Source organism: Apiospora kogelbergensis (genome assembly GCF_038363985.1).
Source record: "Apiospora kogelbergensis strain CBS 113332 chromosome Unknown utg000005l_segment0_segment0, whole genome shotgun sequence".
NCBI classification, from domain to species: domain Eukaryota; kingdom Fungi; phylum Ascomycota; class Sordariomycetes; order Amphisphaeriales; family Apiosporaceae; genus Apiospora; species Apiospora kogelbergensis.
Genome location: NW_027117422.1, coordinates 3,754,024 through 3,781,258, shown reverse-complemented (window position 1 = coordinate 3,781,258; position 27,235 = coordinate 3,754,024). Strand labels below are relative to the sequence as shown.

At 54.5% G+C, this 27,235-nt stretch overlaps 8 protein-coding genes across 8 annotated transcripts; 5 read left to right on the top strand and 3 right to left on the bottom strand.

Annotated features, from left to right (window-relative positions):
- Window positions 1-413: 413 nt before the first annotated feature.
- Window positions 414-2,255, top strand: PG998_007849 (uncharacterized protein; the record flags this gene model as incomplete). The annotated part of the gene is made up of 5 exons (XM_066874665.1): window positions 414-723; window positions 830-1,000; window positions 1,108-1,298; window positions 1,331-1,510; window positions 1,605-2,255. The coding sequence occupies 5 exons, from the start codon at window positions 414-416 to the stop codon at window positions 2,253-2,255; spliced, it is 1,503 nt and encodes a 500-aa protein (XP_066730610.1).
- Window positions 2,256-2,397: 142 nt separating this feature from the next.
- Window positions 2,398-4,060, bottom strand: PG998_007848 (iron-containing alcohol dehydrogenase-domain containing protein; the record flags this gene model as incomplete). The annotated part of the gene is made up of 4 exons (XM_066874664.1): window positions 2,398-2,825; window positions 2,880-3,489; window positions 3,603-3,968; window positions 4,031-4,060. 4 exons carry the CDS (start codon window positions 4,058-4,060, stop codon window positions 2,398-2,400), a joined length of 1,434 nt encoding a protein of 477 aa, XP_066730609.1.
- Window positions 4,061-5,001: 941 nt separating this feature from the next.
- Window positions 5,002-6,204, top strand: PG998_007847 (uncharacterized protein; the record flags this gene model as incomplete). Its single annotated transcript, XM_066874663.1, has 1 exon — window positions 5,002-6,204. The coding sequence occupies one exon, from the start codon at window positions 5,002-5,004 to the stop codon at window positions 6,202-6,204; it is 1,203 nt and encodes a 400-aa protein (XP_066730608.1).
- Window positions 6,205-8,872: 2,668 nt separating this feature from the next.
- On the top strand, window positions 8,873-10,062 carry PG998_007846 (uncharacterized protein; the record flags this gene model as incomplete). Its single annotated transcript, XM_066874662.1, has 2 exons — window positions 8,873-9,237; window positions 9,333-10,062. The coding sequence occupies 2 exons, from the start codon at window positions 8,873-8,875 to the stop codon at window positions 10,060-10,062; spliced, it is 1,095 nt and encodes a 364-aa protein (XP_066730607.1).
- Window positions 10,063-11,944: 1,882 nt separating this feature from the next.
- Window positions 11,945-14,950, bottom strand: PG998_007845 (Pkinase-domain-containing protein; the record flags this gene model as incomplete). Its single annotated transcript, XM_066874661.1, has 3 exons — window positions 11,945-12,189; window positions 12,254-13,598; window positions 13,853-14,950. 3 exons carry the CDS (start codon window positions 14,948-14,950, stop codon window positions 11,945-11,947), a joined length of 2,688 nt encoding a protein of 895 aa, XP_066730606.1.
- Window positions 14,951-21,111: 6,161 nt separating this feature from the next.
- Window positions 21,112-22,312, top strand: PG998_007844 (RNA binding effector protein; the record flags this gene model as incomplete). Its single annotated transcript, XM_066874660.1, has 3 exons — window positions 21,112-21,203; window positions 21,464-21,572; window positions 21,908-22,312. The coding sequence occupies 3 exons, from the start codon at window positions 21,112-21,114 to the stop codon at window positions 22,310-22,312; spliced, it is 606 nt and encodes a 201-aa protein (XP_066730605.1).
- Window positions 22,313-22,338: 26 nt separating this feature from the next.
- PG998_007843 (uncharacterized protein) lies at window positions 22,339-25,886 on the top strand (the record flags this gene model as incomplete). The annotated part of the gene is made up of 4 exons (XM_066874659.1): window positions 22,339-22,811; window positions 22,880-23,449; window positions 23,544-24,853; window positions 24,916-25,886. 4 exons carry the CDS (start codon window positions 22,339-22,341, stop codon window positions 25,884-25,886), a joined length of 3,324 nt encoding a protein of 1,107 aa, XP_066730604.1.
- Window positions 25,887-26,171: 285 nt separating this feature from the next.
- On the bottom strand, window positions 26,172-27,104 carry PG998_007842 (oxidoreductase; the record flags this gene model as incomplete). The annotated part of the gene is made up of 1 exon (XM_066874658.1): window positions 26,172-27,104. One exon carries the CDS (start codon window positions 27,102-27,104, stop codon window positions 26,172-26,174), a length of 933 nt encoding a protein of 310 aa, XP_066730603.1.
- Between the last annotated feature and the right edge of the window lie 131 nt (window positions 27,105-27,235).

Genomic DNA, 27,235 nt, shown 5'->3' with positions numbered 1-27,235 from the left:
GAGATGCTGCTGGTTTCGTATAAGATGCGGGGGCGCATCTGCCGTGGTGAATGGACAACAGCTGCGGTCCCCTCACTGCGGAGCCTCGGAGTGTAGATACCAAGTGAGTAAGCGCCGATATGGCGGCATGGCCAAGACAGGTTGCTGATTGATCTCGTTGCATCATCGCAACATAAGCACATATCTGGTGCAGCCTTGGGACCCAAGCAGAGGTAGGCTCGCCGAGACACACGCGGCAAGAGGATTTGACCCCTGTGCATCGTCAGGGTGTGCCCTCTGATAGACGTAATAATATTAGAGTGTCGCTGCATATAAAGAAGGTGACTTCCGCCGTGACCATGACTGCCTGTATAGTCTCTTCCCCATAACTTGTGTGTGTATGTAACATATCCGCAAGAGGGTGTCGGTCCACGATGCAGGCCTCTAAACTCTTCTTTCTGGCCTTGGGCTTTATATCGGTTGCCGCCGTAGACAAGTGCCAGTCGCAACCCGTAACCGACTTCGCGGTAGCTCTTGGCCCGATATTGTCCCCAGGAGCCTCGATCAGCTTCCCCGGCTCTGACAAGTTCGCCAACGCTACGACCCGGTACTCGGCCTACGGAGCCCCCGATTTTGCCGTTACTGTTGACGTAGCCACTGAAGCCGATGTCGCAAACACTGTGAGTGGCCAGCACCTCTTTGTGTCAGACAAACACATCCCAGCCAATAATATCTCGAGCCTGAGTTCCTGCTATATGTCGCAGATGGTCCTTTCTCTAATCCGGAATGGGTGACGGGCTGTAGGTCAAAGTAGCAAACGCACACCAACTACCTTTTCTGGCAACTTCAGGCCACCACGGAGCTACCATCTCCTTGGGTCGATTGCGCTGTGGTGTCAACATCAACCTACGTGCTCTTCACTCGGTAGAGGTACTGGGTGGTGGCCAGACGGCACTGATCGGCGGCGGTACTCTCACCCTTCAAGTCACCGAAGCTCTTTGGAAACACAGGAAATGGACAGGTCTGTTCATTGATTCTCTTGGGTCGCTCACGAGGACTTAGTCTTCAGTCAATCGAAGTGTGAAAAGTGAGAGGGTGGCCTGACTGACATAATGTTACCATGCTAAGTGAACGGCATCTGCGAGTGTACGTCGCTCCTAGGCCCCGGCTTGGGCGGCGGTCACGGCTGGAACCAAGGGCGCTACGGGCTTGGTCTTGACCAGATCGTCGAAGCCAACCTGGTACTGGGCGACGGCTCGCGCATCGTCGTGTCGGCGGACTCCCCCACGCCGATCTGTTCTGGGGCCTGCGCGGCGCCGGTCACAACTTCGGCATCGTGACCTCAGTAAAGTACCGGATCTACGACGTGCCCGACACAAACACGTGGGTGGTCGGCAGGTACACATACACGCAGGACAAGCTCGAGGCGCTCTTCGGGCTCCTGGACTCCTTCGTCGCGAACGGTGCGCAGCCGGTCGAGCTGCGGCACTGGACGAACTTCCTACGTATGCCTGACGTCGACCCGGTTCATGTAAGTCAAGAATAGCTCCGCTCAATTATTGCCTCAAAAAGGTATATACCCATCCGAAGACGAGCATCTCTCTGAACCGTAGACTTCATTGCAGGCGGTTTTCGTCACATGGATCATCTACGAGGGCACTCCCGAGCAAGCCGCGCCCTACACGTCCAAAATGGAAGCCCTCGGGCCGGTTGCGACGGCCTTCAACACGACCGCGTATCCGGGGCTAGCCGTGCTGACGGGCAACGATCGGGGCGCCAAGCTGTGCGCCGAGAACGGGGACCACATATTGAGGTTCCCGATTGACCTACGGGGGTTCAACGTGACGGCGCACCGGGCCGCGTACGCCATCTTCGACGAGGTCTCGCGGACTTACCCGGCCCTGGGCGGCGCCATCATGCTGAACGAGGGCTACTCGGTGCGGGCGGTCCAGGAGGTCCCCGCGGGGACCACGGCGTTCCCGGACCGGTTCAACAACCTGCTGCTGTCCCCCAGCTTCCGCATCACGCCAACAGACCACGACGATGGCGGTACGGAGCTGCATCGCATAGCCACAGAGGCGGGCTTGAGGATGCGGCAGACGCTATTCGAGGGCGGCGGGTCGCCGGACCTTCACACTTATGTTAATTACGGGCTCGGCCTGGAGACGCTGGAGAATTACTATGGGCACGAAGAATGGAGACTCGAGAGACTTAGGGCGCTCAAGGCAAAGTATGACCCAGATCGTAAATTCAGCTTCTACGCCCCTATTGCCTAGTCTTGGTGGTGAAGGGCATGCCGACCCCCCACACGAGAGGGATAGCGAATCTGAACGAGCTTACCCACGCATAATGTATCTTTTATGAAATTGGATTGCAGTACGGCTTCAAATTCATCCATTCATTCTCGCGTATTGTACCTTAATAAGACATGGCATCCTCAAACAGATTCCTCAGCTGTTCCTTCTCTGCCTCCAACTCGGTCCGTAGACCAGGTGCCAGCATTAGCACTCGTGCCTGCGGGATCGTGCCCTCCACCAGAGCATCCAAATGCTCAGCGCCGAAGCCCAAGTCCTTCAAGCCCTTGGGCTGGTCCCCCAGCTTTACGAGGAACTCTTGGATAGCGTCAGCCAGAACTGCACCGGCGTCCTCGCGCCTGACGTTGGAGATGTCCACGCCGAACGCCTCGGCGGCGGCGAGATGCCGCTCGGGGTTGGAGGGGCCCGTGAAACGGAATACGGCGGGGCCCGACACGGCTACGGAGACGCCGTGGGGGATGATAGGAACGTCGACCTCGTAGCCGCTGTGTTTATAGCCGGGGTTTTGGCCGGATATGGGATACGACATGCCTTGAGTTGATATCAGCTGAATGCTTCACGTGCAATATATGGTCTTGTGCCTACCGTGACACAAGTGTACGCCAGCGTTACCAAATCCAACACCAGCCAAAGTGGCAGCAAGAAGCATCTCGCTTTGTGCCTCGAAGTCGTCGGGATCTTTGACTGATCGGGGTAGGTACTTCACTGTGCTCCGCAAGGCACTCAGCGAGAAGATGTCGCTGATGGGGTTTGCACCCTGATACGCCGGTCTCATGATGGGGTTGGTCGGGCGGGGCGTTCTCTGGCTGTAGGGGATCGCCGTCCACGACTCCAGGGCATGGCACAGCACATCCAAACCGGAGCTCGCCTTGACGGCAGCAGGCATGGTCCTGGTATTGAGCGGGTCACAGATGCCGAGCGTCGGCTTCAGGTTTCTATGCGCGATGCCCGTCTTCGCCCGCTTCGCCACGAGATCGAAAATAGCCGTGCCGGTAGTTTCCGAGCCGGTACCAGCCGTCGTCGGGATGGCGATGAGGGGCTTCAGCGCCCGTTCAATGGGCCGGCCCTTTCCCAGCGGGGCGTTGACAAAGTCCAGGAAGTCGGCATCCGGGTACTCGGTGTAGAGGTTCATGAGCTTCGCCGTGTCGATAACTGAACCACCGCCTACGGCAAGGAAGGCGTCGGGGGCGTATGGCTTTTGCAGAAGTCAATCGCTTCTTTGACCCTGATGACTGAGTGAGCCGGGTTCACGACAGCGGCGGTGCTCACAGGCACTACTTACGAGCTGTCTTTGGGTTCGACCCTCACTTTGTCAAACACTTGGAACTCGACTCCTTCCTTGGTGAGAGCCTCCTCGACTTGCTTCATGGCCGTCAACCGACGAACAGTTGAGTCGGTCACGACACAGACGCGTTTTGCTCCCATGTTCCTGAAGTCCATTCCGACCTCCTTGGTCACGCCGGGGCCGAAGCGTATAGACGACGCGGCCATCTCAAAGGCGTACTCCTTCTGGTCCACGGGCGATGCGTACCCGCGCTTGGAAGCCCGCTGCGCATACCTGTCTACCTGGGACTTTGCTTGGTGATGGTGGTGGCCCGGGTTCGAGTGGCAAGGGCAGTTTGGCGGATGAGCATACTGGACGGTCCGAAGCAGACTGGCCGCCCTCGTCGCGGCCTTTTGGGGGATCAGTATTAGCCACGGCTGCCGGTTCTTGGAGGAGCATTCCTGTGACTTACACTTGGGGCTATTCTAACTGCAGCAACCATTTTAAGACTTGTTCAAGTACGACATGTGTGATGGTCTTTCGGTGGAACGTCAGGAAACGTGTATGGTATCTGGTATCTGCGTTGCTCGCCAGGAATAAGGCCTCGGCTCTAAACAAAAGAACGAGATGCTCTAGCGACGCGGGCACGGGGGAGCCATTGCCGAGAACATCGTCATCCGCTTCTTGTTGGGGTAGTTTGTGGGGTAATACGGGCCTAAACTTGGCGTGTGGGGAGAAACACACACAGAGAGAGACAGAGAGAGAGAACGGGAGAAAGTCGGGTCACTGTCGGCCTTCCTAAACCGACAGCCCCTACTGTTCTTCGTGGGTTCTATCTCACTGATGGATGTTGCATATATTTGGGAGTCAATATGCATGGTATGGTTTTATTATGTCGGCCAGAGGTCATGTTCGTCCCCATCTCCGTTTACGTGCGTGTGCTCTATCAGTTGCTACCCCGCTCTGGACGCACGACGAATCTTTCGTAAGCCGGCAATGACAACGCTGGGGTTTGGGTCGTCACCCTGTCAGAAATCACAGCTTACGACACTTGCATGTGTTGATTGATTCGGGAGATGGACGAATCCCAGGGTTGCTTTCGGAGTAAGATCTCGGAATGAACCACCATGAACCATACGAATGAGTGGGACTTCGGCGCGGGGTTTCGGGATGGAATTTCGGGGTGACTCACGCCTTGAATTGATGAATTGAACACCTGGGACTATCTTCAGACGGCTGGTCATTTTCTGTCTATGCCGAATGAACGCGTCTTGTGGGCCGTCGTCGTCAGGCTGACCGCATCTGACCGTATAGAGACATATATAAATACAAGGAGCAATACCACGTTCAACGGCCTTACCTCGATCCATCCTGGGTCTACACTCAGCTGTCTTTCCCTGTTTAGCCCCTAAGTAGACAGTACTCAAAGTATCAAGATACAATATGTCAACCTCCAAGAGCGACAGCAAGGCATCAAGGATGCGCCTCAGAGATCTCCTCCCTGACTTGGATCTCGGCAGCTGGAAGCCTGGTCCCCTGAATTCGTTGACCGACGTGCCAGGCGTCAAAGTCCACACGCAGGAGATCTTTTCCGAGGACGGCACCGTCAACACGGGCGTGACCTCGATCCTCCCGCGGGACGAGTGGTTCAGGCAGGCCTGCTACAGCGGCATCTTCAGCTTCAACGGCTCGGGCGAGCTGACGGGCAGCCATTGGATCAACGAGACCGGGCTGCTGCACTCCCCCATCGTCCTCACCAACTCCTTCGCCGTTGGCGCGGCGTACCAGGGAATCTACGAGTACGCCATCAGGAAGCTGGGCGTCAAGGACGGCCAGATCGACTGGTTCCTGCTCCCCGTCGTGGGCGAGACGTTCGACGGTTACCTGAACAACTTGGCCCGCTTTGCCGTCAAGCCGGAGCACATCGTGCACGGCCTCGAGAACGTATCGAGCGACCGCGTGCGCGAGGGCAACGTCGGCGGCGGCACCGGCATGATCTGCCACTACTTCAAAGGCGGCACCGGCAGCAGCAGCCGGCTGGTCCCCGGGGTCGACGCCAGCGGCGCGCCCAAGACGTACACGGTCGGCGCGCTCGTGCAGGCCAACTACGGCAAGCAGAAGGACTTCCGCCTTGGCGGTGCGCCTGTGGGCCGCATCCTGACCGAGGAGGCGGCCAAGCGTGCCGAGGCCGATGCGGCGCTGAAGGCGGCGCAGGAGGATCTGGTAGCGGAGAAGAACCGCAAGGACGGGAGCATCATCGTCGTCTTGGCCACCGACGCGCCGCTGAACCCCGTGCAGCTGCAACGCCTCGCCAAGCGGGCCACGGTCGGGCTCGCGCGCGTGGGCGGCAAAGGGCACAACCCGTCCGGGGACATCTTCCTGGCATTCTCCACCGGCAACGAAATCCCCGTGCAAACCATAAGCTCAACTCGCCGGGCGTTTGATCCGTTCCAGCCGCAGGTCCACCGCACCGAGGTGGTGGATGATCACTCCATCAATGGCCTGTTCGAGGCGGCAGCTGAGGCCACCGAGGAGGCCATCTACAACGTGCTGTGCATGGCGGAGACAATGACGGGGAACCAAGGGCACACCATAGAGGCTCTTCCGCTGGACAGAGTTAAGGAGATCATGTCGAGGTATATGTAAAAGACCCCGCTTGGTAGAATCAGACACACCCGGTACATGATACTCCTCACCGTGGTAGCTCCGCAGTTGTTTTGCAGCCCAGTATTATGATAAAACAATGCGAAACGAGGTCAACGCGTCAATCGATCAGGCCAGCAACTCAGAGTTCAGGAAATCCAAGGGTCATACCGAATGCCAAACAGAGAAAGCAGGCGCCGGGACAGACCCTGTCACCGAAAGCAAGATGCGCTGAAATGAAATGAGTGGAAATAGCATCCAGGGATAAGGGCCCTTCTGCATCTGCGGGAGTGGACGGGAAGGGGGACTAAACTTAGAGCTACTATTTTAGGGTTAGATCCAATGGGACTTTTCCTTGAGATGGATCAACATCAACCTGAAGGGAGAAAAAGGCAAGGAAAGCGCAGATGTCGAATTCTTTTCTCACATGATCACGGCGCCAATTTCGTTTCCCGTAACCCTTGACCGACAACTCCAAGTGACAAACAAATACGACGTGGAGGAAAGACAGAACGGAAGCGAGGCAGACCCCATCACCCCCTCCATCTACATCTAACACTCATAACCTGGTGCCTGGCCTCTTTCTCCTCCACCTGCCACCTTCAGTTGCGAGATCCCGTGCCAGCATGCGCAGGCTGCGGGACAGCCTGTGCTGTCCTGTATGACACCTTGCATCTGCCTGGAAGCTTGCCTGCAGTTTGGGAGACTCTCCACAGAATGACGGTGCTATGTACATCTATGCAATCGCCATCAGATTGTGACTGCTTGGCACTGGTCGGTTCTTGGATCCCTAGGCCCCTAGCTTATGCAGTTATGGCTTGTGTCCTTTGACGGAATCCAGCCGCGAGTAGGACGGCTGCATTTGATTGGAGTCTGCTGTCTCCCACCTAGCCACCTCCCTTCCGTCATCTTCACCGCTCCAGATGGTCGGTCGACTGTTCATCGGCTGCATAGTTGGCTATCCGTTGAGGCACACACACACACTTGACACATACAAGTCTCAGCAAATACGCAGCAAGGCAGGCATCTTTCCAAGATGGCCCACAAATGTACTCGCTGGTTCACAGGTGACAGGCTCAGAAAACAATATGTGTTTGAACATGTTGTCCGCATCGCATGGCGCAATCGGAGCCTGTGACTGGCCCAGAAGAAAATGGCGCCGTGAAACAGAAATCCTTCTACATACAGATACGTACATACGCACCCACGCACCCGCGCACCCCCACACATTGCGGCCACGCAGCACGCACCACGCTTTTCAATTGAAACCTCCAGATCCCCGCCCCAGCAGTCTCGGAATGTTCTTCGCCTAGGGCCATGGGGGAAGGGGGTTCTGATGGTCAGAATGGTGGGCTCGCTACCGCCGGGCCATGGCTGCCGGTGGCTGCCGACGAACGCTATTGCCGCGCTACCACCTTGGCAACACTTCTCATGTCAGGGGATCGCCGCCCTATCGCCCAAGCAGGATTATTAGTAGCATGAAAGGGGCGCGGGGAGTACATACATATTGGCCAGGCTGGCACACAGCGCTGTACAGCATTGGCTCGCTAATTGATCCAATGCAGCTACGAGAGCTGTGACGGATCCAATGGCAGGTTGTCATCACTCGTGGGAAAGGTTTGCGTAGCTCTCCGCCACCCAGGCGTCGTCTTGCATATGTGCCATGATACGAGTTGGCGAGCCCGAATAGGCCAACTGCCAACCGCTATCTCGGTTTTCCCAGTGAAATGTGAAATCGAGCTTCGCCTCAGCTTGAGGCCTACAGTGAGCTTCTGTTTATCGTGGACCCCCCACAAGCTTGGGGCCAGGCCCGTTGAAGCCTCTTTCGACAATGAAAGGGCAGCCACAAGAAAGCAAGCAGAGGACAGAAAAGGATTCTTGGATCGTTCAGCCCGGATTTCTGTCCCCCTCCTGCTCCCTAGTCTTGACTTCAGGAGCTCCTCCGTCGGACTGCGAAACTCAGCACAGCTACCATGACGGTGCCTATACCCCTGTTCTGTCTAATACGGCCACTTTGGACCCCCAGCTTTCCAGATATCCCCCACACTCTAATAAGCAAAACGGACAACGACCCGACAGTGAATTACGGGTCGTGCTATACATACATAGGGAAAGTCTCTGACGAGAGTCGACTCGCGACCCAGTTTTGGGCTCCAAACCCAGCAGCAACGCAACTTGAAGCTGCTGCTACCGCCCATTCACCGCTCGCCCCCGAGACCGCTGCGAAACAGGTGAGCAGAGAGACAGGCCCCTTTTGCTCCCCAGTTCCTCCTCGCTGTCCTTTTTTGCGATATAAATCCTGCAGCCCAGCACCCAAAATCTGGTTGTTGCTCTTGCTATTCGAAGCAGAAACAAAGACCCTGACCTGAACCCTCTTTTTTGCATTTGGGAAAAAGATCTCCGCTCACGATTGACCCTCCCAGTCCGCCATTGATCTGCATACATCGACCCATTCACCCCAGATTCGAAGCTGTCGTCTCGAAACCCACTGTTTCCCGGGGCGTCCCCTAGTGCTTAGGTTCAATTATCAGAAAGACGACGACGACCCAATTGTCCCCATTCCCCCTCCTCCTCTGTTCGATACAGCCTTGGGATTGTCGTCTATTTCGAACTTCGTCTCAATATTGTTGCCTCGTATTCCACCCAACTTGCTCAAATCTCTACTCTCGTAATGGCTTCCCGAAGTGCCTTCCGTTTGAGCCGCGCCGTCGCGCCCCTCGTCTCCGCTCCCCGGTCCAGAGCCATTCCCATTGCTGCTCGGGCTTTCACCAACTCAGCATGTCGCTTCAGCCGTAGCGACGTGGTTCAGGAGACTGAGATTCCTGTCTCCCACTATTCTCCCGACGCGAAGGGCCAGGCTAGTTCCACATCCGATCATTATTCGATTCCTGTCTCCAGAGAGTCCGCACAGCCTACTCCAAACGAGCCGGGCGCTGAGGACGAAAGCATTACTCCTTTGACCAAGGAGGTTTACAACACCATGCCCCCGACCATGCAGAGGATGTCCATGATGGATAAGGTTGTTATCGTCACGGGGTAAGCTGCTGTTCTCTTAAGTTCATTTGGGCTGCCCACGGTATATAACTGAACATTGGGTGCACGTTTGCTTACCATTGGCCTCTTGGATCTAGTGGTGCTCGTGGTCTTGGTAACCACATGGCTCGAGCCTGTGCCGAGGCAGGTGCCAAAACCCTTGTCATTTTCGACGCCAACCAGGACCTTGGTGACGCATCGGCTGCTGAGCTCCATGCCAAGACTGGCCTCGAAGTCATCTTTTACAAGGTAGACGTTCGACAGGGCAGTGCTATCAACGCCGCGGTCGATGCGGTTACCCAAAGATATGGCGCCCCTGACGTTCTCATCAACTCCGCCGGTATTGCCGACTCCAACATCAAGGCCGAGAATTACGGTTCGGAGATGTTCCGTCGCTTGATCGACATCAACCTGACTGGCTCCTTCCTTATGGCACAGTCCGTTGGCAAGGCCATGATGAAGGCCAACAAGCCCGGGTCGATTGTGCTCGTCGCCTCCATGTCGGGTTCCATCGTCAACTACCCGCAGGAGCAATCCTGCTACAACGCGTCCAAGGCGGGCGTAATCCAGTTCGGCAAGTCCCTGGCTGCCGAGTGGGCCAAGTATGGTATCCGTGTCAACTGCATCTCCCCCGGTTACATGGACACGGCCCTGAACCGCGTCCCTGCCCTCGAGGCCCAGAAGAAGATATGGTGCAGCTTGACGCCCCAGAACCGCCTGGGTGCCGTTGATGACCTCAATGGGCTTGCCGTCTTCCTTGGATCGGACGCCTCGGCCTTCATGACTGGCTCCAATGTCATCATTGACGGTGGCTACACTTGCTACTAAGCACAAGAGTCCCGTTTTCCCGCCGAGGAAGCCAAGATGATTTTGTTAGGATGTGTGTCAGAAAGTTGTTATGAGACAGCCGTCAACCGAGAAATGGGATGGGACGGACGTTACATGAAGCCCCCCTCCTCTCTTGCCATTAGCGGCCTTTTTGCGGCTGCTATGCGGCTGCTATTCACATGACACATCATCTGCGCACACTGGCAAATCGGCCACGGCACTCGCCGGAGCTGTACATTGCCTTTCTGGTCAATTCTTTTGGCAAGACATGCATGACGCTTCACTACGGAAAGCAAGACACACATTTGCTGGGATGGGGATTGCAACTAGCAACGGTCGCCACGCCACGCCACGCCAAAGCACAAAGGCATTTCGGTTTTTATTTCTACACTTGAATTGGGTTTTACGTATTAGCCCTCCCCCCGCCTGAGGGAATGGAGCTAGGGAGGCATGGAGGAATGTTAGTCGGGTACAGCACGCATTGAGTTTTCCTTGTCTCTTTTATAATTGGCTAGATCACTTTTTCTCCCGAGCATATACGCTTGTTTGTTGCTTGCTTGCATATAACCAGAAACGACTGGGGGAGGGGCAGACGTATGAATGCCCTGTATCATAGAGGGGAGCCTAGATGGGATTCTCGACCAGCCGGGTCGAATATAAAGGAAGTGGGAAGGACTTGTGATGGGGCTACGATGCGCATTGATACCAGGATAGAGGTTTATAATGGGTGGTTTGCGTTCACTGCCGTTTCCTCACCTGAGACGTTGGTGTCTCGGAGAGCTAGATAGGAATAGATGGATGCCGGTTGTGATATCGCTGTCGACGCCTTGTCCTTGTTAGTAGGATGTGTATGTGAACCAGAAAAGACGGATGTACGCCGTGATTATGCAAGGGAGGAATGAATGAATGACAGGACCGTCACCAATGGACAGTAGTTGTAGACCAACCAGTCTTAAATTGACTGAAATGCCGCAGCAAGAAGCCGCTAACATCCACTGGACGCTTGCATAAAGAAGATGATCTCTGACTTGCCAATCCTAGGGCAATCCTCCTCTTGATCCATTTTGCTTGAAGCTTTGGTGTTATTTACACTTCGGCATAGGCCAGACCGACCAATCCTGAAAAGTCCTTGACTCTGAACATAGTCTCTCCCTATGCATCCCGCCCCCCGCTCGTCCGGCTGTTTTCCCTCGACTCTCTCCCGTCCGGGCTCCCTGTGTATGTTTCATGACCATTTCATATCCGACAGCCGTAAACAAGCAGCTCGAAGAAACCAGTATCCTTCAATTTCTCAGGGGGGGATATATCCAAGAAACTTTGTTTGCGTGAGCTTCGACGTCATTAGACGTAAATGCTTTGGGGGAAAGACATGGCTGCGACACTCTTCTCCAATGTCCCAAACAGAGCCAAATGCCACCCACAATTTCATACCCCCTCTTCCCCTTATCCCAGCAACATGACCCAGCAGCCTTCATGCCTGTCTCTATAACACAATGGTAATGGTAGTAATGCAAAGTGGTTGTTCGAATCGGGAGTATCTGAAAAAGAAATCGCAACAGTCGCTATGATACTGAACATTCCGAATTTGAATGCTGATTGATGCTTTGTAATCGTGAAGTGAAGACAGATGCCTCGTTTAACCCTTGCGGCTCTTCTCCTGTTGGCGAGCCTCTCTTGCAGCTCGCACCAGGGGAGACAAAGAAGCCAAGTCGACACAGGTCTTCATGAACTCGTGCTGAGGGGGTGTATTAGCTCGGTGCATAAGCGAGGAAGGAATTCGGTTCAACATACCCGTAACAAGTCGTGTGCACTGGCTCTCTTCTCGGGGTCCACCTTAAGGGCGAAATACAGGAAATCCCTGAACACGGGGGATAGGCTTTGCTCATCCTTGATCTCCGGCGTCCCGTTGGTGGCGATGAGCCAAAAGAGCACGAAGAGGCGATTCGGTCAAATATGGCGGCTCCCCTTCGATCATCTCGATGGCCATGATGCCAAGCGACCAGATATCGACCTTTCTGCCGTACTCTTTTCTGGTGACTACCTCGGGCGCCATCCAGTATGGCGTGCCGACCATAGTCGTCCGCTTGTTATGCGCCTCATTGATCTGAGCACAGAAACCAAAATCGGCTGTTCGCTATGTTAGTCACTGTGCGTGCGCATCCAATTCAGGAGTTATCAGGACCCGACTTACTTAGTTTGATGCAGCCTTCTAGCGAAAGCAAGATATTGTCGGACTTGATATCGCGGTGGATGACCCCCTTGGAGTGTAAGTGCTGCAGTCCTCTGAGAGTCTCGCGGCACACGGAAGCAATTTGTCCTTCAGTCATGATATTGAAGGTGACAACATCAGTCAGGCTGCCACCCTCCATGTACTCCATGATGACCCAGAGCTCGCCGCCGCACAAGTAACTATCGATGAAGTTGACAATGTTGGGGTGAGAGCTATCTTTCATGACCAGGATTTCGTTAATAATCAGGTCCTTCTTAGGTTGCTGCTCCAAGTTCATCTGCTTGATAGCCACCAATTGATTCGAAGTTCGCGTGTTACCGGTGTATACACCTCCTGAAGCACCTTGCCCAATTTTCGTGAAGTTACGGTAGATTTCCCGAGGATCACCTTCGGAGCAGATTCGTTTCAGTGCCGCAGCAATGTCGATAGTGTTGCTCTGGCGTGCGCGGTGACGAGGACGGGCCTGGGGGTTTGCTCCGGCCTGCTGGTGCTGTTGTGGCTGCTGAGGCTTGGAGGTAGCGCCGTTGGAATCGGGCGGCCGGCCAAACTGGGTCTGAGGACTCGGCGGTACGGAGCCCTGGGGTTGCTTATGGCTCATGGACCTGCCAACTTGGCCCTTCATAGCTGCCTGGGCTTGGGCCATGGCTTGCCTCTGTTGCTGTTCCATTAGTTGTTGTTGGTAAGCCTGTTGTACAGCCGGGGATGGTTGTGACGCGCTAGGCGTGTATGGCGAGCTGCCATTGACATTTGAATTCGATCTTGAACGTGAGCGCATCTCTTCGGGGAGCATAGGGACGTTGTCCTTCGGAGGGGCATATGCGGATGAAGGGAGTTCATCAGCGCTCTGCGCCATGCCAATCCCGGAGTCCTTCGCAGGCGCATGTGGTGCGGCTCTCGATGGCAGCGAAACAGGCGGCCTTGGTGCAGGTCGGCTAGGCATCATATTTATATCCTTGGCGGGCAAGGGGCCGGGGCCCCTGCCGGGAACGGGCGGGGGCGCTCGTGGGTTTTCAAAGGTGCCTTCATTTGTTACGACTGGAAATCTCGGACTTGCTGGTGGACTGATCAAAGGTGACATACCGGCAGTGTTCGTTGCATATATACCGGGAGAAGACATGCCACCCGAACGGCGCAGTTCTGGAGCTCGCACATCGTGGAACTTCTCGAGAACCTGGTCCTCATGGGGCCTCTCCGTCGTCTCCTTGTAGAAAGTCACGAGGTTCGCAATCATCTGCGGGTTCTCTCGTTGGGCATTCTCGGGAATACCACTTTCGTTGATAAGGCGTTGCCATTCTTTCGGTAGGCCCTATAAATAGATGAGTAACTCGGTTCTTTCTTGCATGGTTGAGGAGCTGGCGCAACGCGGCAGAACACCACGAAGCAAGAATTTGCCATTTTTAAAGCGACAAATGAAAGCTGGGCTCGGATGAAGAAAAGTGAAACATTAGTGTCCAAATAGCATCAGCTGACCCAGTTGACAAAACCAGAAAGTACAAGATCAATCCGAGTGAAACTGGCAGGAAGCCGAAGGGAATGACTGCGACTAGAGAAAGCACGCACCGTGAATTGGCCTGTCGAGCTGTCGTATCCGACGTGTGTGACGTGTACGGGATTCTCTGGCGCTGAGATGACGGGCTTCTTGGGCGACCCCACCAGCGTACTCATGAGACCTGAGAAGCCAGACTTCTTCCTCAAGACGCCAGGTTTGGGTTCTTTCGTCTCGTCCGAATATCTCTTGGGTCCTGTCAATTGGCTCTCGCCGACTCGAGGGCCCTGCTGGGCCTTTTCCGACAATGGCATGGCCATGGGCGACTCGCGTGAGAAGCTGGTTGAATGGCGAAGTTGTTGACTGGCGTGCCGCGGGTCGGGGCTAGTCTGGGCGTGGATCAGTGGGGGAGGCGGAGGCCGACGGCTTGATGAGTTGGATCCAAACGATTGCTTGGGTGAGGATTTCGTGGACTCGAGGTGATTCAGGATCGAGGTGCCGTCGAAAGGTGCGCCGACAAGTTCCTCGGATGTTTTAGAACTGAGGGGTTGGAGGTGCGGATCCGACAAACGGTTGTGGTTTGGCGCCCGTGACGACTTTTGCGATCGGCCGTCTAGAAAACCAAAGTAGTTGCTGCTGCTGTTGTGATTGCTCGAACTGGCCGGGCTCAGGATATGCGCGGCAGCTGTGGCGGCAGCGGACGATGATGCAGAATAATAACCCAAGCCGCTATTGCTACTGCCGTTGCCGTTGCCGTTGCTGTTGTGGTTGTTGTTGTTTGCTGAGCCTTGCCAATCGTAGGCGGCAGGCTTGTGCGTGGGCGAAAAAGTCGAAGGAAGGAATTCGCCGTTGGCCAAGACGGGTGAAGGGTTGTTGGAGCGTTGCGAGCCGCTACTGCGAGCGCCGTTGGACAGAGCAGAAGGTTTGGTGGTGGGCGTTGATCTCTGGGGAGGAGCACTGGGAGTTCGCCTTAGACTGCTGGAGCTCCGTTGACTGCTCCCTAGCGAGCGACCATCCGAGGCGATGATGGTCGTGGTCGTAGCAGAGCCGGAAGCTATTGAATGCGAATAATGGTGTGGGTGGTGGGAAAGCGTGCTGTTCGGCTGATATTTGGGAGGAGGTTTCGTGAGTTTACGTCGTTGTTTGGAACTCGAGCTACTCTGACTCTCCATCGCTGGAACACAAGAAACGAAAGGGGAGTAAGAGAGGGTCGACCTAGACGCAGGCCAAACAAAACGAGATGGATGTGTGAGCCGGTTCGATGGTACAGTGCAGTATTGGCGTCTATGGAACCTTAGACTTTTAGTTATGGGGAGGGGTGCGCGCGCGAGGGGTGCCAGAGGAAAAGAAACCAATCTGTAGTTGGGACTGGGCTCAACTTGTAACCCGGGGCTAGCTTCTTTTGTCCCTTTTATTTTTTTAAGCTGTCCCTCCTCCTTGTAGCCGTCGGTGTTTTCTTCTTCTTCTGGGCTCAGTTCCTCTCTCTGGGATCTTTTTCCTTTTGGTTGTTGTCGCTGCTACCCTACTTCTTGATGGATCGGAAAGGGTGGGTAGATGGAAAATAGAGGGGACTCGGAACGGGACTGGATGCGAATTGCGAAGTGAATCAAGGTTGGGGGCCGTCTCTCGTTTTGAGTCCAGTCCTCGACGACTAAAATAACAAAGTACCTGGCAGGAACCGATGCTCTTTTCTTCCCTCTGGTGTGTTGTATGTACTTGTAGGCGGCTAGGGGAGGTCTGCAAGTATGTACGTAGGTAGGCAGGGAATCAGCGTACGTCGGGTGCTGCTGTTACAGTTGAGTCTAAGCAGCCTCCTAAAATCTCGGGGCCGTAATTCTAATTGGTTTTTCCAATGCGTCGAAGATGGAGACTCAACTGATACCAGTGAGTGCGTGAGTTTAGGCAGTCGATTGGATGAGAGAGAGAACGGGAGAGCGCGCGCGAGAGAGAATGAAAAAAGATAGAGCAAGTTGGTTAGGTAATTGAGTAGAAGTGAGGTAAAGTCTGTGATGGGGGAAACCGGAGAGGATTGGTTTGATTGCTTTCTCTCTCCCCCAGTGGTATATCCTCTCTTCTCGTCCATGCTTCTCGTCTTCGTCTTCTGTTGTCTCCATCGACCTACAAATTGACATGTACGTGTTTCTCGGTCTATCCATGTATCTACTACCTGTGTAAAGCTTGCCATCAAACCGTGCATCTCCTCCACCCGCTCCGTTGGCATTGGCTCTGGCACTGGCACCGACCGACTCTGGGACGCCAATGGCCACTGTGAATCAATCCTGCCCAATTGCTCGCGAACTGCAGCAGCACCTTTCCATAGCTGCCCATCCCTGGTCGCACATCAATTTCAAGATCTGGTGTCTGGTGGTGGGCGGATGCATGTGGATGTGGATGTGGATGTGGACTTCAAGGGGGGTTGCTTGGGGTTGTGGGCGGTTGACGGGAGTGACCTTGGTTTTCACTTTAGTTACTTGCTGCTCAAGGTTAGGAACAATCGGATGAGTTGAGTTTGAGCATGAAAGAGGGGCGCGCCCGGGAGAGGTAGGCCGGCAGGGGAGCGAGAGATATCTGAGAGACATTCACACACCACTTCTGCACTTTAAAACCGCCAATCACAAATTGCAACCTGCATCATATTCGCTATATTACTTCCATCATCGCCGTCTCGCACCCTGCCTGGGGTCATCGCGTGAACGTGCTCAACACAGTGTGAGCAGTTCGTGTGTGGCAGGCGGACCGGCTTCTGTCGTTTCAGGGGGTGTAGCTGAAAGACTTCTCTTCTCTTCCCAATAACAACATGACAGAAGCCAGCATTCTAAAACCATTCGATGCCTGATAGATTTCATCTCCCCGTTAGAACATTTGAGGCGGTTCCTAGTGCCTGTACTGCCGTTTGGAGGCGCACCGTTGGTCACCCGAGCCTCCCACCTCCTGTTCTTAGTCCTCAACTCACGGCATCGACATTACTTTCTTCTCAGGTCATCAAAGATCGACAGCCCACTATCCACTTGACACAACCGTCGCTGTTAGCTGAGCTTGCAGCAGGCAGGCTTATTGAACATCCGCCCCCCCAGTGCCACACAACCGCACGGACAGTGTAATGTAATAATATAACAACAATAATAACAATATCACAACAATACGAGCGTCGCTTCTGATCAGTCTGGCGAGGGAGACAAATAGTCGGTCCTTGTGCCCGTCGTGCAGATGATTGGCAGTGGGCATGTGGGAGTTGTGATGAAAGGGCTGTCCTCTCCATTACCTAATGTCGCAGGCTCTTACTTACTTACTGTACATACATGTATACTACCCGAATATCAGTTGTTTACTTGGACCACGTCGGCCAAATGTTACCAGACGCTCCACCGAATCTACAGCTATGTACTAGACTACCTCGTTGGACAACAACCTTGGAATTCGTAGGATCCCGGGACAAACGATGACTACCAAAAGACGCCGACAATGTCGCCATGAGGGTATGTCGAAGCCACTTCGGCCAGGTTTACTCGTATTCCGTGGGCACTAGCAACGATGCTTTATTATGCGATGACGTCCTCGTCAGGAGCTGTCCTGGTTTCTTGCTCGCTGCAGGAAGTAAGAAGCATGTAGCTGGGCCTTGGCCTAGGCTGGGTGGGGGCGCTGCTCAGGCCCCTCGCAACAAGGTTGTTTGACCCTACCGACTATGAGGTCTCCTATGCCCAGGACTATTATGCCTTCCTTTTTACGTCGTTTGTTTCACCGACGGAAATGTCTTCTAGCGAGCCGGCTAAGATTGCGTATAGAATGAGGAGTGCCAAGTGCTGCATATCATATCGTCCTTCGTCCTCCCGATCCTGGGGAGATGGTCTGTGGTCATCGTCATTCACATAGGCCAGCTAACTGGGCACCAGAAGCAGCCGGCATTAGACTTTTGAGGTATGCAAGGGGCCATTCAGTGGCACAGCAAGAAACCACCAATGATTCCCAATACGGTCGAAAACGCGTCGAAAATCACTTGGCTTCTGACGTTTGGCCCTGACGAAGAACCAGGAACACACAACTACCTTTTTTTCTTCTTCTATTCTCCTTTCCTTCCCAGTCTACTTTCTCATCCATTTTCGCACTCTCATCCCCCCAATCGTTCTTCCTTGGTTCTCGTTTTGGCCAAGCGCAGCCCAAAAGCAATGTCCATCAATTTAACAATTGGTGTTTTGAAGAAAGGGACGGCGATTGACGCCGCCTATCACCATGGTGGTGTGGCTCGTCATCCAAGATTGCAATTGGCTTTTCACGAGCCTGGCTACCTTTGCCTGCTACCCGACTGTTGGCAAACAACCGTAATGTTGCTATATCAGGCTCATGAATGCAGCCTAACGGCTGTGTAGCCAGAAGTGTAGCCAAGCGAGTGGTGAGGATTCATCATTGGCCGTGTACCAGAAAGCACATACGGGAGATTGCCCAGTTTGTAATAACGTTTACTCCGCCCCTCATCAAAGGGATTGGTCACGTCAATTGCTGGCAGCCAGCACCTTCAGACTCGACAAGAGAGTCAGGGTGTGAGCTGTATGCCGTATGTACGTAGGACCCTGTAACACTGGCAAGGCAATGGCTTGATAACACCCGGCCAGTGCTAACGATGGACGGGCGTCTGAGAGAAGACCCTGAACTCCACGACAGTTCCAGTCGCACATAGCGCGGGAATTGGCTCCGTCCATTTGATAAGTCATATGCATGCTTGATGACTTGGTGTGCTCCGCTCAGTGAGGCATGATTTGTTATCTCTACTTAGTCTGCAGTGGTAGATTACAACCGGCCGGGACTGCTAGTCGCCCAGTGAATATATGAAGGGGGACAACCGCCGCTACTGCTCCCATATGAAGAAGACTGGTTATTTTTCGGCTCTCCGGTGGTAGTCTTTCCGGCCTGGGAGGGCATATTGCGGAGTCCGGCGCCGACTGGGAGCCAGGGCATACCGGTAAGACCTTGTCGGGGCACGTCCAAAATGTTCTATATTACCAAACACGAACAAGGATAACCCAAGAAATACCACACAACACGGAGCTCTCAAGGTCCGGCCACCTCAGCTACCCATGGAGCCTAACTTTTCACCACGGCGTTGTTACTCGAATATCGAGACCGGAAAGGGTTTCGGCATCTTGCCAATGCCTTACCTCATGCAACGCTCCATTTTGGTCGCGATTTCTATCCTGCCTCAAGGCTCGGTCTCGGGTGCGAGGTGCTTCGCCGTTATATACCCAGTTTACGCCGATAGCAAGAATCCTTTGCTGTTTTTATGAGTGTCGGAGCCGAAGTAGTGTTTGGCACGTACGTAATGCCCTCTTGGGTGTCACCCCAGATGGGTATTTATAATTGCCGTCATTTCCACATTTCGATGGCGTGTTGCCACTCATTAAATTTTCGACCTTGTTGACCTGTTTCGATTAGATTGTATGACATCTGGCATGGGATTCGAGCTGACCCCGGTGATGCTTGTGAAATCCCGAGAGCATGGATTAAGCTATAAAAACAACCGATTGAAACAGTGGGGCCGAAATGGGATATGAACTACATAGTCTGTCTATCTGTCTTGATGCCGGCGACGTTTGATGCCCTCCCATCTATGACTGGCATTTCCCTGGGCAGAGCACTAACTGTGTACCCGGATAAGTAAACACCCCTATTGTCTCCAAGACTACTTGTCATATCTCATAGGAAAAGGCCAGGAGATCCACGTCGATCCCTCACAAGCTCCCCCGCAGTCGCACTTTCCGAGCTGCCAGTGAGGTAGGGTCAGAACTCGTTCGATTGCGGGTCTCGGGGTGTGGGCAACTCGGGCAAATCGGCCGCTTGCCCGACCCACGATGCGGCTTGAGAAACGATCTGCCACGGGTTTAAGCTTACGGGATTTACCAATCTTGACACTAATAGGGACATTGGATGTTATGGTTCGACCGTTCGATAACGTATGTTTCCGAGGGTACTATGGAAGAAATCTCGGGTGCCAGGATGGGAGATCTGTAGATAGCCGAGAAACGTCATGTATAGTCGCGGTGTTCTGTGACGGAACGCAAGACTTGACTGGCCAGGCAATGGCGACATATACTGCGTGTACAAGCAGTATCCGTGCGATATCTTGTCGAGTCGGTCTTGCTTTATTCATCCGACTCCAATTCACATCCCTACTATAAAAGTAAGCCATGCCAACGTCCGCAGCCCACGCGTATTAAGCCCAGTAGCCAGCCCTCTGGAATGAGCCATGACAAGACGAGGATGCTGTTCCCTATTCGATATGATCCTGCCCTACTCTCGGCACAAAATATGTAGGCACGCTTCCTTGATATCAGTCATTCGTCATCGTAGCTCTAAGCCTTGAAGTAGACAGCTTCCTCGTTGGATTATGCGTCAGTTTGGTAGCTTCTGCGATCTGACCCCGTGCATATCGTCGGGCAAGGCCCCCTATGAGACAAGCTGTGTCTTGAATGAGAATATCATCCTTGCAGCTAATCAACTCCAGACCTTATAGTACAAAACATGTGACCTGAATGTGTACACCATTCCGAGGCATGCGTGGGTATTATGGAACTGCCTTCATTACAAACCTCTCGTCTCGGGGGAACATACGAGCTACCTCTACTTGACAGTGCAATGTCCCACGCCAAAAAAGAAGGAGCAGCTCGTATGTTTTGCCCGATATCTGTATCCGCTAAGTCGTATCCATGTTCTTTCTATGTGCATCCCGTCGCCCTCAGGGCGTCTGCTGCACTTGCAAATACAACTCAGGCTCCCGATTTATATGCCACAGATTCTCTCTACTCCGTGCCGTTGGATACGGATCACATCAACCGAATGCGCAGAAAATGCTGGATGGAATATGGATGCGCCGGACATTCAATTCCCCAGCAATGCACCCGGTCTCTGAAGTTCAAGGTGGAACGCAAAAACCTAATCTCCGAAGAGCGTGGGTTAGGAAGATCCAGCGGGTTTTCGAGCCTGGGAGAAGCTTGGGAGCTTGGACATAGATACCTACTCCCAGCTGCCTCTCGTTTGTTCTAGGCTCAAGGCTCCTGGCCTTAGCTCTGGGGACCTTCAGACTTGAATCCATTGCGGATTAGCGCCAGAAGACCCTGGCAACATCACCGGATTTTAGAGGCAGAACGGCCGAAGAGGACACCTGCGTCGAATTGACGATTCGAGCAAGGTAACAGCAAAGCTGTCCCCTATTGCATGTGGGTTTCTCTTCTCCCGTGGTACGAGAAACAAGTGCTTGGGATGTTGACAGACTTCAAAGCATCTCAACAAAAACCCCATATGGGTGCTGTGCATGCCAGCTTCAATAACTGCTCTTGCTTTTGCTATGGTTGAGTCGGGCTTGCACCCGACTTACATGGATATGCAATTGGATATGCAATTGGATATAGCAGGCCGCGAAGGGGAAGCTAAAAAAAAGTACGGTAAGCTGAAGTCTGACATCCGTTGTCATCCATTCAATTGATGTACTGAAGACATTGAATTGCTGCCATTGCATCGGCTATATTTGCATTCACTGTACTCCGTACTTACCTTAGCTACTACTAATACCTCCTAACACCAGCTCTCAACCCCCAATTGGCCAATTTTCCCACTAATTCCTTCCCACCCCACCACACGTGCTTTCCGTTACCTAAACCTCTCCTTTCTCCTACCGTACGACCAACTCCTACACGTAGACCTCTTCTACTCGGAATTATCTCTCAACTCAATCCATTCTCGACGCCATTGGTCACCCGTGGTGCATCGAGTATCGAGACGTTTACTCTATCTCCTTGGTTATATACTGTAAGTGCCAACAGCTCTGCCTCCAAAAGCACGCACTTGGTGCGCTCTGCTCTGTGCTTGATGCTCGGATCAACCTCCACCTAGAGCGTTTGACTAGTGCCCAGCAAGCTCCCAGCTCTGTGTTCACTGTGACATCTTGGGGCGTGTCTGCGAAGACAGCCGTTGGTGTGATCTTGTGCTGGTGTGACTGTTCATTCTGGTGGCTATTCTCGGGTGCTACATCTTCTTAGCCCTGAGCTACAGCCAAACCTTCTTTTTTTTTGGTAGCTCTGTCAGCTATCCGACTTTCTCTTACCTACTTAATTGCCCCAAGCTGACCACAAGCTCTGTTCCAGATCTCCATCTACCTCGTTTTGCCTGCCCGGCCCATTGTTCGCTACTCCTCGGTCGATCGACCCCCCTCGGTTCCGGTACAGCTCTTATTAGAAATGGCTACTTCTGACATGAATGGTGAGGCTTCGACCTCGGCTGCTGAGCGTCTGCTGCAACAGCATGCCGAAAACCCTCTCCACCATGTAACCGTTGAGGATGCGCCTGATGAGGACCTTCCGTCCGTCCCGTCCAAGAAGGCTGCCTCATCCATCGACACCCAGTCCATCGAGGCCTTCCCCGAGCTCGGTGCCCCCAAGGGTAAGGCCCCCGTCAACATCGCACCCATCTGGAGCGCCAAGGGCGGCAAGTCCAACGGCTCGACTCCCGCCAACGGCACCCCCGTGCCTCGACGCCTGCTTCTGGTGTAGCTACTCCTATTGGCAATGTCCCTAACATGTCTATCCCCGGACGCCACGTCGAGACTGTTACCATTGAGCCGCAATTCATCCTGCCCCGTAACCAGCTCAAGCGCCCTATTCCCGACATCGTAAAGGACATCAACCGCAAGTCTCGCGCTGTTTTGGCCACCTCGAATATCAGCAATGGGCGCCTTCGTATCGATGCTACCGGTCCCCAGGACAAGGCGCAACAAGCCATCCGGGACTTGGTACAGCAGATTGGCACCAAGCAGACAATTAAGGTCCCCATCCCTCGCTCGACTAGGGCTCATGTGATCGGAAAGCAGGGCTCCACAATCAAGTCAATTCAAGAGAGGACGGGCGCCAGGATACAGATGCCCAAGGCTGACGATGCCGCCGATGACGATGATGACGATGCTATGGTTGATGTCCTTGTCGAAGGCAACACTATTACTGCTGCCGCTGCTCGGACGCCATCAATAGAATCACTGGCGAACGCTCTTCCAACGTTAGCACCAAGCTCAAGTCGATTCCTGCCGAGTTTTACCCCTTCATTGCAGGCGCAAACAACAGCAGTCGCGAGGCTCTTGAGTCCGGCCATGGTGTACAAATTCGTATCCCTCCCCACCAACCCTGGACCCATCCGATTCCTGCTATTCCTAATGCAGGCGAACGCCCCCTGTTTGCAGCGGCCAACAACGACAACCACATTCAGCTTGCCGGTGATCGTGCTGCCGTAGCTGCCGCCCGCGCAGCTATCGAACGCCGCTCCCAAGAGCTTCAAAACCAGCTGCAGATGGATCAAGTTGACATTGCTCGGACTCGTCACCAGTTCATCATTGGCGATCGCGGCATTCCTATGGACGATTTCTTTGCTGAGACCAACTGTGTTATCCTTTTGCCTACCGACGACAGCGCTGAGGCAGTGACTGTCATCGGTTTGGACCAAGATGCCGTAACCCTTGGTTTAGAAAAGGCTATGGATCTCGCCATGAGCATCAGCTCTTCGCCTATGGACGTTAGCCGTTCTCACAAGCATGCCGCTGGTGGAGCGTCAGCCTATTCTCGGGATGTTTCTCGTTACCTGAGACAGCGCAGGGAGATCGAGCGTATCGAGAAGCTCCACAAGATTCATGTTACCACTCCGTTTATCGACGGTGTAACCTCGCCTTGGGGAACTTTTTGCCCGAGACGCCAAAAACATCATCAAAGCGCAAAAGGAGGTTTCCTCAATTGTCAGCGGGCTTCCTCCCTCCAGGCTGACTACTGTGCCTGTCGACCCATTTTTCCACGCCTACCTGCGAAGCGATGTCAAGCCCAAGGTCCAGTCAGACTATGGTGTCCATCTCGTTGTGCCCGAGGCTGGCCAAGCTTCTTACCCTGTACTCCTGGTCTACGAAGGAGAGGCCGGGTCCGAACCCTACCAGGTCCCTCAGAAGGCACCCACTGCGCAAGAACTAAAAACGTTCCAGCAAGGTCTCGAGGCAGCCCGCAAGCACATCCTTGATCTTATTGGAAAGCAAGAACAAATCAAGGCTGAGACCCTCGAGGTGCCCACCAAGTTCCACGAGAAGCTGCGCAAGTACATCAAGAAGGAGCAGGATGCTACGGTCCGTAGTGCCGGTGATATTCCCGTCCGTGTGAGCGTGAAGGGTACTACGGTCACTATGCGTGGACCCACCACGGCTGTCGAATCCCTGGCTTCCAAGTCCAAAACTTTCGTCGAGCAGGAGAAGGAGGACGAGAAGGAGCGTGGCTTCATCTTGAAATTCGACTTCCCTCAAAAGTTCGCAAACCACTTGATCGGAAAGGGTGGTAGCCATATCAATGAGTTGCGCGAGAAATTCGACGTCGATATCCAAGTACAAAATGGCGAGGTTGAGCTGAAGGGACCTAAGGCAAAGGCCGAGCGTGCCAGGTCTTACATCAACTCCTTGGCTCGTACCTGGGCCGACGAGACTACCCACACCCTGAAGATCGAGCCCAAGTTCCATCGTGAGCTGATTGGCGCCCAAGGTAGCCAAATCGGTCGTCTTCAGACTCGCTACAGTGTTCATATCAACTTCCCCCGGACTGCGCGCGCTGGCAAGGATGATGAATCGGGTGGTGATGCTGCTGACGCTGCTGCTGACGCTGCTAGCGAGGCCGGCAAGCCGCGCCGCCAGCAGGGTGCTGATGAAGTTGTTATCCGAGGGCCCAAGAAGGGTTGCGACTCGGCTCGCGACGAAGTGTGGGAGCTCTACCAATTCTTGAAGAACAACTCGTTCATCGACACCGTTACAGTCCAACAGAAGCAGTTGCCATCCCTGATTGGGTCCGGCGGTTCTGCCATGGACGAGTTGCGCTCGGCTACAGGCGCCAAGATTGACATCCCCAATGAGCGCAATGAGGATGAGAACACTTTGGTCGATGTCCAGATCAAGGGTACGAAGACCCAAGTGGCGGCAGCCAAGAAGCTTCTCGAGGAGAAGAGGGCGATTTTCGACGACACTGTCACCAAGACCATTGATGTTGACAGGCAATGGCACAAGATCCTGATTGGGCCTGGTGGTGAGCATCATATTGTGTTCCATTGTGCAAATTCGAGCGTATCTATACTGACCTGACTCTAGGCGCTACACTGCGGGACATCATTGTCAAGGCCGGTGGTCCCGATGATAGGCGGCTACAAGCCAGGACAATTCAGTTTCCCAAGCAGGACACTGACGGCAACTTGATCAAGATCGAGGGTCGTACTGATGTTGTTGACAAGATCGTCGCCAGTATCGAGGCCATGGTCTCCGAACGAGCAAGCCAGGTTTCCGAAGTAGTTGAAGTGCCCGTCGAGAAGCACCGAACTTTGATAGGACGCGGGGGCGAAGCAAAGCGAAAGACCGAGTCCGAATTCAAGGTCTCAATTGATATCCCACGGCAGGGTAGCGGGCAGACCGGCGTCAAGGTCGTCGGCAAACCCGAGGATGTCGAGAAGGCTAAAGAGCATATTCTTTCTTCGATCAAGGAGCAGCAGGGCGAGACAGTCCAAGTGCCGCGAAAGTACCACAACGCCATCTCAGACAATGGTGCTTTCTTCCGGAAGCTGCGTAATGACCACAAGGTTACCGTGGACCATGCAGGCCAGTCGACGCCGCCCAAGGCCAAGGCCTCGAGTGCTCGGGCTAACAGCGGCCCGACGCCATTGATTACCGACGATCCCGAGCAGGCTGCCGAAGCTCACTCGTGGAACATTGTCGAAACCGCCTCTACCGAAGAAGGCGATATTCCTTGGGTGCTCAGGGGCAACCCGGAGAACGTGGAACGTGTCAAAAAGCTGATCGCCACGGCCCTGGAGCAAGCACAGAAGAACACAGCTACTGGCTACCTTGTTCTTCCCGACCCTTCGACCTACCGTTATGTTATCGGTCAAGGTGGCTCCAAGGTCAATGCCATCCGCAAGCAGAGTGGTTGCAAGATCACGGTCCCTCGTGACCAGGCGCGCGATGAGGCGATTGAGATCAACGGATCTCGCGAAGGATGTGAGGTCGCAAAGGACCTCATCCTGGAGGCTGTACGTGAAGGAGCGGCCTCCCGACAGCAGCGAGACTAGAAGTCTGCTGGTCGATCCGCTACTCAAGGCCGTTCGGAATGTGACAGCGATCTCTGGTAACCCCCTTCGCTCGTATATTCAGAGGATCTGGGCATGGCTAAAAGAAGAGTGCACTTGCGCTGAGCAGCCTATGCGGAGCATTTAAGGCGCACATACTTCACGAATCCGTAATGATACTGGTAGAGAATAATGACATAACAACTATCTTCCGCATTTGGATAATTTGCCTCTTTCGTGAACTAATCCATATTGTGTCTTCAGCTGGTAGGTAGGCAGCTAGCTGCTTCAGACAGGGGAACCATGCGTCTTGACATAGTCAACAATGACACCAGCGTCCTCAACCACGGTTGGGCCAGCGGGGTTCCATCCCAGCTCCTGTCGGGTCTTTACGCTTGATGCTCTGTGGTCGGTGCCGGCTAAGGCGAACCAGCCGAAGTGGGCCGGGACCTCGTCGGGGCTGATGCTGACGACAGGCAGGCCCAGCTGACCCCCAATGGCGTCCGTGAGGTCCTTGAGGGCCACGGCCTCCTCGGCCACGGCGTGATACACGGCCCCGGCCCTGCCTTTTTCCATGGCCAGCCGGTACAGCCGAGCGGCGTCGTCGCGGTGGCACGCACACCAGGCGTTCCGGCCATCGCCGACGTAGGCCGCGGTACCCTTGCGCAGGGCTGTGCCGACCAGGATACTCATGAAGCCCGAGGTGCCGGGGCCGTGCGTCGTGGGCGCGAGGCGGATGACCATGGCGCGGACGCCCTTGTCGGCAGCGAGACCGAGGGTCAGCGTCTCGGACTGGCCCCGCAGGACGGACCAGGGGTGCGCGGCGTCCGGCCCGTCGTCCTCGGTGCCCATGATACCGGCCGTCAACAGGCCGCAGCCCGTCGTCACGACCAGCGGCTTGCCGGTGCCCTCGAGCCCCGCGGCCAGGGCGGCGATGGCGGCGCGGTCCATGGCGCACGCCTCGGCGAACTTGGAGAAGTCATGATGGAAGGCCAGGTGCAGAACCGCGTCGCTCGCCGCCGCGGTCCGTTGCAGTAGGTCCAGGTCCTCGATGGTGCCCCGCAGGGCCTCGACGGCGCCGGTCCCCTTGTGGAGGCCTTCAAGCTGGGCGACGCCCTGGTCGCTGCGCGTCAGGCCTACGACGGTGTGGCCGGCGGAGAGCAGCTCGTTGACGACGGCGGTGCCAACGAAGCCGGTGGAGCCTGTCACGAAGACGCGCATTATGGATGGTGGCGGGAGTACGTGGGCTGTGTATGTATACGCAAGCAGTTTGCTGATGGAATTCCCTGGGCAGACACGACCACGGACTAGTTCCTTTAAATACATGTGCAGTCCCGTAGAACAGAACGTGT